A 13,280-nucleotide genomic window follows, 5' to 3' on the forward strand; every position below is an offset into this window, starting at 1 on the left:
CACTAGTTGCAAAAAGGTGTTTCCAGTTATTAAAAAAAACATTAGCAAAGTCTAAGGTTGTTAAAAATAAATGTTGATTTGCTCTCTTTCCATCAGTGATATAATACTGTTGTATGTTTTGTTTTTTGAGATGAGCACTTAAGATATCCCCTGTGTGGTCTTGAACTCCTAGTTTCAAGTTTCATTCTGTCCCAGCCTCCTAGATAGCCCCACAGGCATGTACCACTGTGCTTAAATCATCATTTGGAAATGATTTCACTAAATCGCTATTACTTTATAGAATGCAGCATTTTGATACTGACACTGTTTGCTTTCTTACTATTTTGGCTCAACCTGTGGCCTTCATTAGTGTCAGAAATAGTCATGTACACACACATAGTATCTTAGATATTCTGAGACAAGCTGCGAGCTTTCGGGCATTTATGTTTGTTTTCAGGAATTAGCACTGTCTGCCACATACTCTAGTAGCCAAGAAAAGATGATTTGTTCTTAAGCTGGGTTAAAGATAAAGTCATCTGTTTTCTCTGGAAAACTAGCATTATTAATGTCCAATGCTTTTCTTTCCCAACCAAAACGGTAGTACAAAATGGATAATTCTGAGATTTTTTTTTTCAGCCAGTATTTGGAAACTGGATTTTGTGAAAAATGATGATATAAGTTGGAAAGAGATTTGATGTCATTTGAAAGTGTTAAGATAGTCCTCCAAAAACACTATCAGTAAAACTTTGTTTAGATAGAAAGTAGCAAGCAGTTCTGGCATATCATAGACATGTTCTTAAGGTCTGGTTTTCTGGAAGTATTGCTTAAGCTTAATAGTTTTGTTATTGCTCTGTTTTTGTGATTATTGAAACTACAAATGGTTTTTCAATATTGTTAAACTACAGGAAAAAAAGGTGTAGTCTTTCGTTTTGATTATACCTTGCTGTTTAAAATTAATGTTTATTCATTCAGGTGTATTTCAATTCATAGTCAGCTAGTATATTTATTAGTTAGCATGACTTAGTGCTTTATTATATCTATTTCAGAAACTTATTGCTTACGGGCACTTGACTGGCAATGCTCCAGATAGTACGACACCGGGCAAAAAATTAATTGATAGAATTATTGAAACAATATGTGGCTGCTTCCAAGGTCCTCAAACAGATGAAGGAGTTCAGTTGCAGATAATAAAGGTAATTATATAAAATGGGTGTGTTGTTTCCTATTACACTTTTAATTCCAGGAGCTTCTTGCCTTGGAAGTATTAGGAGAGGTTATCTTTTGTGCACTCTGGGTCTGGCAGAGACTGTTGGGATAATGTGAGAGCCCACATGAGATTTGTTGTTTTATGCAAGTAGTTCATTAGAAGAAAACTACATTCTCTATCTCTTCTTTGGGCTGTCCCAGTTAGGATTAAATCCTTTGAGTCATCAGGAGTTTTTCTGTACCTACCCTGCTTCTTATACATACTCCATCTTTTAAGTTTTAAGATGATTTGTAAAGTTGTGACCTCACTAATGTTTTCTGTATTTTTAGAGCCCATGTAGTCTTGTATCACCATGACTACGTCATTTCACCAATGTATCACCGAGTGGACTCTTTGTCTACCGGCTTTTGGTAGATAAAATAGGTATCCACCTATTGAACCTGCGTAGAGAAACCCAAGTTTGTGCTATAATGAACCTGGATGATTGAGTTCTTTTAGAGAAAGACAAGTTGTGTTCTAGTGTTGCAACTATGGTAGTGGTAGTGTGTTTATATACTGATAGGATACTGTATGAGACATATCTGTGCTTAGCTGTGATGAAGTGTAAATGCTCTACATTTTAGTAAGTGTCATTGTTAATGACACTTAGCTGAAGGATGTTGTCTTCTCCATTCTGCAGTTCAGAGGCCTATGGGAAAACTACTTTCACAATAGTGAAAGCCTCAGGTATTTTAATAGTTGGTAACATCTTCATAGTAGGTAGAAATCTGTATACATTGCTACCTAAAGTGGTCATTGTTTTTGAAAGTTTTAATTTTAAAATGAAAATACATATTTTTATGCTTGAATTCAGGATGCAGAAGATTCCTTTGTGTTTCTTTCCTCCTAAAGGCTTTACTTACTGCAGTAACGTCACAACACATAGAAATTCATGAAGGAACTGTACTGCAAGCTGTGAGAACATGCTACAATATCTATCTAGCCAGCAAAAATCTCATCAATCAGACAACAGCCAAAGCTACTCTTACTCAGATGCTAAATGTTATCTTTGCACGCATGGAAAACCAAGCAGTGAGTATTGAAAGAGGGTGAGAGCATCATAGGCCTCAAGTGAAGTTTGGAGTAGGCAGGGAGGAGGCTGTGTTTTGTTTGAAGACGTGGGGGATCTGTATTCATTTTATTTTTAGTTTTACTGGCTTGTTTACCTTTCACAAAAAATGTATATGATTGAGTGCATCATGGAAATGTTTGTGAATTGATATCTTTTAACCAAACTTAAGTTTAATAAAGTATAAAGTAGATATAAAACTACCTCATTTGACCTATTGAAGTATTCATTGAACCTTAAAATGAAAGTGCATTTTTATGTTAATGAGGTGTATTAGCATATTTTATTTCTTCAATACAGGAAAGGGCTATGATGTTTCTTTTTTCTTTTTTTTTTCCTTCAGTTTATTTACTTTAAATCCCAAGGGTGCCCCTTCCGCCTTTCCTTCCAGTTCCCTCCTTCCTCTCCTTTCTCGTTCCCCTCTCCCCTCTTCTCCAGAAAAGGGGAGTGCCCTCCCTCATATCAACCCTTCCCAACACATCAAGTCACATCAGGATTGAGCATATCCTCATCCCCTAAGTATAAGCAAGGCAAGTGCTGCCAGGGGTAAGTGATCCAAAAGGAGGCAATAGAGTCCATGTTAGAAACAGCCCCTCTCTCCACCAGGTGCCCCTATGAAGACCAGGCTGCCATTGGCCACATATGTGCAGGGGCCTATGATGTTTCTTATTCTTAAAACTATTTCAGGTTGGTTGGAAAGAGATTAAGAGATATAGGCATAACTTGCCTTTATATTTGTTTTGGGTACATTTTATTGCTTAAGTCTTCATAATTCAAAATCTTTTATTTTGCAGAAAGATTGAAAAATATTTGAGAGATAATTTCTCTTTCACCATTGGCCTTCTGTTTTTTTGTTTTGTTTTAAATTTTGTATGTATGTATGCATGTGTGGTGTTTGCTGTTAGGCTCCCAACATGTGTATGTGTAGAGGTTAGACATTGACATCCTGAGTCTTCCTTTATCATTGCTGCCTTTTACTTATTCTTTTTTAGGTAGGGTGAGCCTCAGGATCTGTTTGTCTTTACACTCCCAGCGCTAGAGTTACAGACACATGCCACTGCACCTTACTTTTATTTTAGTTCTGAGGACCTAAACTTAGATCCTCATGCTTTTATAGCAAGCGCTGTGCCTACTGTGCCATCTTTCGGTCTAACACTGCTTCCTATATTAACAGTATAACCATAACATAGCCATCAAGAGCAGAACTCACTGTGGTATAGAACCGTGTTTGGATTTCATCAGTCTCGCCAACAGTATCTGGTTTCTATTTTAATATCTGACCTAGAATTCCCACATTATATTCAGTTGCCAGGCTTTTGTTTTCTCCATTCTGATATAGTGCCTCAGCCTTTTCTTATTTACCATGATCCTGCTTTATTTCATTTTTCTCATGATTAGAGTGAGGTTATGCATTTTTTGGCTAAAACTGTTTCCTTTCACATACATCACATCAAGAAGATGATGATACCTTTTTTGATGGTGGTATTAACCTTGATCACTTGGTTAAGAATATAATTGTCAGGAGCTGGAGAGACAGTTTAGTTGTTGCAGAGGATCAGTGTTCAATTCCTCGCACCTGTATGCTGCTCACAACGACTTACAACTCTAATTTCAGGGGGTCCTACACCTTCTTCTGGCCTCCTTGCTTATGTTGCACAGACATATATACACAAAACACCCAATTACATATGAGTAAAGCTTTAAAAACAGTATATGGGGTTGGGGGGCGTGGAAAGGCCCTGGAGATAATGGCTCAGAAGTTAAGAGCACTGGCTGCTCTTGCAAAGGTTCTGAGTTCAATTCCCAGTAACCACATGGTGGCTCACAACCATCTATAATGAGATCTGGTGCCCCCTTCTGGCATACAGGCAGAATATTGTGTATATAATTAATTTTTTAAAAAAGGTTTTGTTTAAATATATGTGTGTGTGTGTCAGGTTCTTCCAGTATGAAGTTCCTAATCTTTCTTTTGTATTAAGTAGATATCTTGGGAAGTATTTTGAGACTATCCAATACTTTATTTTCCCCCAAGACTCCATTTTAGTATCTTTTTGTAGTAGATCTTGGGAATAATTGTTTCCTTGGTGCTATTTTTCTGTTTCTCTCCTTCCTTCTCTATTAGCTAGTGTCCTCTTTTTTTAATGTACCTATTTATTCAGTTTTTTAAGTCAAACTACTCCTGGGTCTTTATGTATAATATTTTATGTATAATATTATTATCATTTTATTGCCTATGTTATTTGACAAGATCCCATTCTGTTGTAAATTCCTCCATACTTTTCTGGAATCGTAAGATGTTTTATGCTCATTAAAAAAATTCTCTTTGAAGTTTTTTTTTTATAAATACACACTATGTCTTGATAACATCTATCTTTTCCCTCTTGAATTCCTCTCAGCCCCTCCCATTATATCTTTCTCCCAACTTTATGTCCTTTTTTAATTATTTAGCAGACTGAGTTTAGTTAGTGCTGTCAGTGGTCAGCAATTGTGCCCTGGGGCATGGGCGGTAATACCTCGGACATTCCTGCCCATCCCATTCTGGAATCTGTACCTGGTTTGGTCTTTCGGCTGCCACTAGTATATTTGTGTGCCAGCCATGCTGTGTTCAGAGGACAGCATTTCACAGCACTCCTTGCCATTCTGTGCCTCTCTCTGCTCCATTTCCATGATGTTCCCTGAGCTCCAGGACGGCTAGAATAATGGATGTCCCGTCTGTATTGAACACTCAGTCACTTGTTGTCATTGTGTTCATTTTTAATTTTACCCTTTTCAGCTTTGAAATCAAAATCAACTATTTCACCAAGGAGCTTAGCTCCTTCAGTTAGGCAAGGATATTTATTTAGAAACCAAAATCTGGAATTCACCAAGCTACCTAGTGTATTTGTTGTCTTTGAGTTATGAATTCTGGCCTCTGAGCAAATATAGCTAGAAAATATGCCTATATTTCAGTCTCTCTTCCACGTAACCTCTACACTTGTATGAACCTCTTATGTATATATTTAAAGTCATATATGTACTAACATTTCCAATTCCAGTTCACCATCATAGAGTTCATTTTAGCCTTCCCCCTTGATTTACTATAACTTCTTTCTCTAAACAGCCTGAAATATGGCTTTTATTTTCATTTCGGTATTGTTTGTTCTTTAAATTTTATACACATACAATGTATCTTACTTAGTCATATCCACATTCTTTCCCTCCCCCCCCCAAAAAAAATCATTTTCCTCCCATTTCCCATTGCCATTGCCTGGTTCATCTCCTCTACCTCCCCCCTTTTAAAAACTGAGTCCAGTTAGTATTATCCACAGTCACATGGGCATGGGGATATCCACTGGAGCATGGGAAACCTACCAGTGGTCACATCCCTGAAGAAAATGTATTCTCTCTTTCCTAGCAGCCATTCATTGCCAATAGTTTCTCACTGAGGTGCAGAGCTCATGAGCTCCTCCATCTACACTAGAATACTGGCTGATTTGCCTTGCACATGTTTTGCAGGTAACCACAGCTACTGTACAATGGCCGCAACATGTGTCTAAAAGATGCATTTCATAGCACTCTACCCCACCCTCTGACTCTCACATTCTTTCCTCTCCAAATTCCCTGGCCCCTAGGCAGGAGAGGTTGCTGTAGCTGTTTGGTTTGGGGCGAGCATTCAGCCATCACTTACTGTTAGCTCTCCAGTGAGTTAGGAGTCTCTTCGTTAACCACTTCCCACGGCAAAAGGAGGCTTCTTTCAGCAGAGCTGAGAGCAGCCTGATTTATTGATTGAATTGGTGGCACATGTGCACTGAGTTGAAAGGGGATGTCCTCAGAGCCCTCTGATACTAGCAAACCACATACTGGTCTCAGATGTTTGTTTTTATTCTAATTATGTATCCAGTAGTCTTTGTAAAATAAGAATTTTAGACTCTTAACTATAAGGTTCTTATACTTTTTTAGACATTAGAATCACTTAATTCAATTTTATTTTTATAAGTATGGAATTCTATATAATTTGAAATATTTCTGAAGATTATGAAATATTTGATACTGTAAAACATTTACCTTTGTGGAAATTAATCCTGTGATAATCCTTCATATCAGCTCATGAAGACTGAAAGAAATATATGAGAAGCAATAGAACTCTAAAAAATACTAGGATTCTGCTTGATGTTTTCATTAAGTGAGCCAATACATTAGATGGTATTATTTACACAAAAAGACAGATCTTCTAAAATAAAAGTCAAACATTGATAGATATAATTACTTTTATGCTTACTACGTGACTGGACAAAATGATGTAAAACCTCATGACAATTTTACTTATTAAATAGGGGTTTAATACACTGCTTAAATTAAAAGGTGTTTAATATGATAATTTCAGATCATGTTAGGAAAGGGTACATACTGAAAAGTTCATACTCTTTGTTTCCCATTGATCATTTCCTAGTCTCCACCCCATAGAGACATTTCTTGTGTATGTTTTTAGACTTAATTTCTAGATACATAGACAAAAGGGAGGGCGAGAGGGAGAATGAATATGAATAAGTATGTGTGTGTGTTGTATTTTCTTTTTTGTGGAATTTTTATTTGTCTTTAGGTAAATATATTATTGGCAACAATCCAGTTACTACTTGGCAGCATTAAACTTGTTTTTGTTTTGTTTAGCTAGTTCATTTTACTGCATCACCCAGCAAATTCAAGGTCTGGAGAGATGGCCCAGTAGCCTTAGCATTTTAAGCTCCCGCTGCTGTTCCAGAGGATCCCTCCAGTTTAGTTCCCAGTGCCCTGCTCAGTCGGCTTGTGATCCAACACCCTCTTCTGCCTTCATGAGCACTGCCACACCTGGCCTTCTCTCTTGCAGACACAAACATAAATAAAAATAGTAAAATATGAACACTAAATATAGGCAAATAAATATATTTTAGTGAAGACTTCCTCTCTGTTCTTATGCACCAATTTCCAGAGTAATACTGTTTCTTTTCCAGTTACAGGAAGCCAAACAAATGGAAAGAGAAAGGCACCGGCAGCAGCAGCATCTCTTACAGTCTCCAGTAAGCCATCATGAGCCCGAGTCACCTCATCTTAGATATTTGCCACCTCAGACTGTTGATCACATATCTCAAGAACATGAAGGGGACCTTGATCCCCAAACACACGATATGGATAAAAGTCTGCAAGATGATACAGAGCCTGAAAACGGATCTGATGTTTCAAGTGCAGAAAATGAACAGACAGAAGCTGATCAGGCAACTGCAGCTGAAAGTAATCTTGAGATGGGGCTGTGGGCGTGTGCATGTTAAGGGAAGAATTGGGATGAGTGTTGAAATGTGGAACCATGACTTAATGTTAGCAGATAGTTTGTGACAATTGTGATCTTTTCTATCAGTGGTAAAGCTAACTCGCTTCAACTTGCACAGTATCTCTTGATGATGCACCTTCATTAGCCTCTGACAAACAGTGTGATATATGGACTTCCTTGGGAAGAGAGACACTTTTCTAAAAAGAATCATAGATGCCTATTACAAAATTACATAGCTACTTTAGTTTTCTTTTTCACATTAGTTTTATAGCAAACAAAAGATCCATTCACTAAGGGCTTTTAGTATATTGTTGAAACTATAACATCATTATTAGTTCATAAAGTGCTGTGTTAGCCAATTATGGCACATGCCTTTCCCAGCACTTGGGAGGCAAAGGTAGGTGGATCTCTGTTAGTTCGAGCTCAGACAGGTCTACAAAGAAAGTTCCAGGACAGCCAGAGAAACCCTGTCTTGAAAAACAAAAAACAAAACAAAAGATAAAGAATCATTTCTGTAATTCTAGTACTTGGAAGGCAGAGCCAAGAAGATCATGTCTTTGAAGCTGGCCTGGATTATACAGCAAGAACCTATTTCAGAAAAAAGTAACAAAAATAAATATAAAAACAATTTTGATTAACCAAGTAACATACAAAAAAAGTTCATTTAAAAATGTTTTTATATCAGCAATAGTCAGCAAGTTTAAAGTTCTCTCTTTTAATATTTTTAATCTGTGTGTGTGTGTGTACATGATGAGTGTGTAAGGGTGATGCAAGTGTGCCACAGTGCATATGTGGAAGGTCAGAAGACACATTTTGGCTATCCGTCTTTTCCTTTCCCCATTGCTTAAGACAGACTAGCTGGCCTGGGAACTTCCAGGGAGTTTCCTGTCTCCACCTTTCATCTCACTGTTGGAGAACAGATTACAGACTTGTGGCATTTTATGGGTTCTGAGGATTTGAACTCAGGTCTTCATGCTTATACAGCAAGAACTTTACCCAGTGAGCTATCTTCCTAGTCCTATGATACATTTTCCATGAAAGTTTCTATATAAGAGAAGTTACATTGTCATACAAATTAATTTTGTATACATTTTTCAATAGAAATAAACACATGAAATAATTTTCTCTTTATTCTTTGAGCCTGCCAGGAAGTTTGAGTCGTTTACTTTTTTTGTCCCTTAGCCTGACTTGAAAAATGATAGAAACTGTGTTCCTCTCTGATGTAGATAAATAGGGTTTAGTTAGACTTCATCTAAAATCTGTTTTTATTTCACTTTGACTTTTTTTTAAAAGTCAAGGTTTTCTAGAACTCAGTATAAATATATGTGTCGGCACAAATATATGTGCCCTCTACAAATGTGTGTGGAAGCAAAAACTCAACCATCTTCAAGCATCTTTCCTTGAGTGCTGCCCATTTTATTTTTGAAAGAGGGACTCTGACTGGCTTGGAGCCTCAGCAGTGAGGCCAGGCTGTCTGGCCAGAGGATCCCCACCCCACAAAGATCTGCCTGTTGTTACTCCCTCACTCCCAAAACCCTGGTGTTATAAGTGTACACCTCCACACCTAGTTTGCATGTGTACAGTGTATTCTGACTGCTCCAGCCTCTGCCCCTCTGCCCTGTAGAAGGCCTTTTCATAGTCATGTTTTTGCTTTTGACACATGCTTTGACCATGGCCATCTGTGTGATTGAGTGTTTGCTTCACTATTGGAGAGTACTTGGCTCATCAGTGAGTACTAAACGTGGCAGTGACTCCCAGTTTCCAGAATCTATCAGTGATCACTAGTTCAGTCAGATCTGGGGGAAGGACATCTCTTGAGCCCTTCCCGCATCTGGTTGGCTGTCAACAGTCCTGTTCCTGTGCTATTTGCATATAGGAAAGTGCAGTTGCTTTGAGTCCATGATTGTAATGGCTATATCATGCCTAGAAGTAAGGTAGCATTCTGTAGCTCTTCTTTTTGTGTTCCAGCACTTACATTGGTTCCATTCCTTTTTCTGCAGTCTTCTTGATCTTTACAGGAGGTGTTATAAGTGTCTTATTTATGGTCCAGCACTTAACCTCCACTTACTCTCAGCACTTGGGATAGCCATGTGTTCCTGCAAAGAGGATCTTCTCTGGTTAAGGCTGAGAGCAGCACTTGCCTTTGACACCCAACTGGTGGTTTTCTTTTGAGGCAGCATTTTACTATGTAGCCTTGGCTGGCCAGGAATGCACTATATAGATCAGACTGGCCTTGAACGCACAAAGATCTTCCTGCCTCTGCCTCCCTGGTGACAATGCCAGCCTTTTTATGAGTTCTGAGTTATTAAGCTTGGGTCCTCATGCTTTCATGGCAAGCGCTTTACTAACTAACTGAACTGTCTTTCCAGTTTTCTTTTTACTTTATTTCAAAAGACTACTTAGGGCAAACCAACCATTCATACTAGGTAAGCTACCAACCAGTGATTCCATGTGCTTTGTCTAAACTGCTTTTGCCAAAATTGCTCCTGTTCACTGAATGTTTAAAAGAGTTGATTCAAAGGGCTGATCTCTTGACAAAAGTGGGATTTTATTTGTTCCTTCATTTATTTATACATTCAGCAAACATGTTGAACATTTTGTGTTTTATGTTCTGAGTGCTAAAATTTGGGGTTAAGATGATAGATATAGCTATTGCTTTTAGTGTGTTTACTTTTTAAGTATGTTTCAGCCTACCTAAAGGGTCAGCTGGGCATGAATAGGTATAGTGCATGTTTTCTTACAAGTGGCTTGCTTAGCTAGTTAGGCTGAGGAAAATTAGGGAAATACCTTCATAGAGAAGGAAACGATGCTTTAGTTGAATTGTAGTGGATAAAAAATGACTAGCTAAAAAATAGGGGAAATTTTTTTTCCAACAGAAATAACATGGGCTATGACAAAGGAATACATCCTGTGTGTACAGACAACACTGTAGATGTCTTATAGATTGCAGGATTATCAGTAAGGCATTGGGCTTATTTTGACAATGAAGTCATTTTTCTCACATTTCATAGAAATAAACCTTCAGTTCCGAGTGTGTGTTCTGGAGCACAACTTTATTAGCTGTGTGAAGTTGTACATATAGCTACCTTCTCGAGGCAGCTCTTGGGTGTTATGAATATTAATTACTTACACATTTTTGTCAATCTACATGAAAATTTTAATTCACTACTTTGTAGATACTTTTAGATAGTGGCTTTGAATATTTACTCACATTGAAATTATAGTTTTCAGACTGAAAGTGTTTTGGCCAACTATAGCACAGAAATGAAAGCTTAGAAATGACAGAAAAAGGAACTCTACAAGGAGAGCAACAGAACCAAAAAATCTGAGCACAGGGGTCTTTCCTGAGACTGATATTCCAACCAAGGACTATACATGGAGATAACCTAAGACCCCTGCACAGATGTAGCCCATGGCAGTTCAGTATCCACGTGGGTTCCATTTTAATAGGAACAGGGACTATCTCTGACATGAACTGATTGGCCTGCTCTTTAATTACTTCCCCCTGAGGGAGAAGCAGCATTACCAGGCCACAGAAGAAGACACTGTAGCCACTCCTGATGAGACCTAATTGACTAGGATCAGAAGGAAGAAAAAGAAGACCTCCCCTATCAGTGGACTTGGGGGACTTGGGGAGGGGCATTGTGCAGAGGGTGAAAGAAGGGAGGGATTGGGGGAGGAGGAGGGAGGGAACCATAGGGGGGATACAACGTGAATAAAGTGTAATTAATAAAGAATTTAAAAACAAAACAAAAGAAATGATAGAAAAAATACCCACCAAGACATTTAAGTTTTTATTCCACAGAGGAATCTAAAAGCTATTGTTTCTTGTTTATGATACAGGTGTACAGATTGAACATACTTGCTTAATTTCTCATTGTGACACTATTTTGTAGAACAAGACAGGTAGTAGCTTAAAAATAGTGCAATTAGAGGGAGGACAGACTTTGAGAAAACAGCATTAAGTCCTAATCCTTTCGTAGTCTAATCGTAGTCTGCATGGGGAGCACTGGAGACATTACTGTAGCCAGCAGATATAAAGCATCCTAGAGTGGTAATTGAACCGCCTTGAGATACTTGCAGCATTTCAAAAGCCCCAGCTGTGGTCCTGTTTTTGTCTGTAGTCATCTGTTCAAGCTGCCAGATTCCAGTGTTTGCTTTAGTGCTCAGAAGTTCTACAGTCTGCTTTTATTTATTGAAAAAAGAAAAATAATTAGCATGAATTCAGCTTTACATTGGAAATGTAGATTCTTTTGTGAAAAAAGAGTGAACAAAACACTAAGGTGTCCCAGGTAACTCAATCTCTGTCTCTTTATGTATTTTCTGTAATAAATGCAACATTAATAATTATATTAAAGTAAGGTTTAGTTATTTTAGTTTTATGTTGGATGAGATTTAGTATAGACAAGTATGTACAAAGTACATGTTAATGTGCACATGACATTAAACATGTTTTATTTAGAATACTATTAGAAGTTTGGTTCTTTATAGGAATAATTTATGAAATCTCATTAAGTTGAATAGTAGTTTAATAGCTGATCAAATAGAACCTTGTTTGAACAAGGGTTTGAATTTGAAAAATACTCAAGTTTTAGCTCAGTTATGAATTCTGAAAATTTAATAAGATTTTACTCCAGAATTTTTACAGACATTTGATTTTTTTCAAAAAGTGTTTTATTATACATGTTTGTTAGAGGTTTCTTAGACAGTTAAAATAATGTCTTGAATTTTCTCTTTCAAAGCATTATCTAAAAATGATATGTTGTATGATGGAGACTGTGAGGAAAAGCCACATGATATTGTTCAGAGCATTGTAGAAGAAATGGTGAACATCATCGTTGGAGGTAGTATGCTTCATTTGAAATGAGTTTATTCTGTTTTATAGGATTTCCTCTGACCATGGAAACCCTATAATGTAGAACCAAAGGAGAAAAATTGTAAATTCTCAAATTAATGTTTATATGTCTGTGTATGTCTGACAAATGCAGTATGCCCCTCCCCCACCCACACTGGATGCTCTCTAAGATCTAGTGGATACTTTGAGCCACCAGATAACACCAAATCCTGTTTTTACCCTTTCCTGTGTACAGGTGCGTAGGTGTACTACCTTCTTCTGTGTTGCAGATCGTTGGTGTCTGAGTATATCAGCAAACCAAGAAGAACATTTGTCTTCAGTTACTGTAGTGACTTCAGCACATGACTTTCTCTCATTCTAGAAATTTTATGTTTTTCATTTAAAGTACTTTGCCACTTCTTTTTTTCCTTTTAAAGTAGCCTTTCCTTAGCATATCTGGGACTTGACTTACTCTTTGAGGTTACTGCTAACTATAAGAAGGGTTATTCAGATATATGCCATATGAGTCACAGCAGTGAATATGATAACTGAGGCAGCATTGAGTCTGGCTAGGATAAAGAGATGACTAGATTTAAGAGTGGTGATTTGGTATAATACCTGTGATGTCATAAATCAGCATTGAAAATTTTAGAACTGAGAATTTTGATGAGAAGATCTATACTTTAAGAAACCAAGTCTGAAAAAAAGAAGCCCTGTGAGAAACTGGCACAGTAGTCTGGTCTAATTACAGTACGAGTGGAGATTGAGAGAATGCTAAGTAAGATAACAGACTTTATAGCCATTTAAGTAGCTGAAGAAGAGAAAGTAAGTATGTCACAGTCTAGGGCTATTCTGCAGTGTGGAGATTGAC

At 37.4% G+C, this 13,280-nt stretch overlaps 1 protein-coding gene across 2 annotated transcripts in view; it reads left to right on the plus strand.

Annotated features, from left to right (window-relative positions):
• Positions 1-13,280, plus strand: part of Arfgef1 (ADP ribosylation factor guanine nucleotide exchange factor 1) — a 97,522-nt gene that overhangs the window by 17,066 nt on the left and 67,176 nt on the right. The window contains exons 4-7 of one of the 2 annotated variants that reach the window (XM_021644436.2): positions 1,026-1,172; positions 2,078-2,257; positions 7,262-7,538; positions 12,318-12,419. In XM_021644436.2, coding sequence (XP_021500111.1) covers positions 1,026-1,172; positions 2,078-2,257; positions 7,262-7,538; positions 12,318-12,419 — 706 coding nt within the window. The remainder of the gene's footprint in view (positions 1-1,025; positions 1,173-2,077; positions 2,258-7,261; positions 7,539-12,317; positions 12,420-13,280) is intronic. The other variant, XM_021644437.2, reaches the window with a different exon arrangement.

This window comes from Meriones unguiculatus, chromosome 6, assembly GCF_030254825.1.
Source record: "Meriones unguiculatus strain TT.TT164.6M chromosome 6, Bangor_MerUng_6.1, whole genome shotgun sequence".
Taxonomy (NCBI): Eukaryota; Metazoa; Chordata; class Mammalia; order Rodentia; family Muridae; genus Meriones; species Meriones unguiculatus.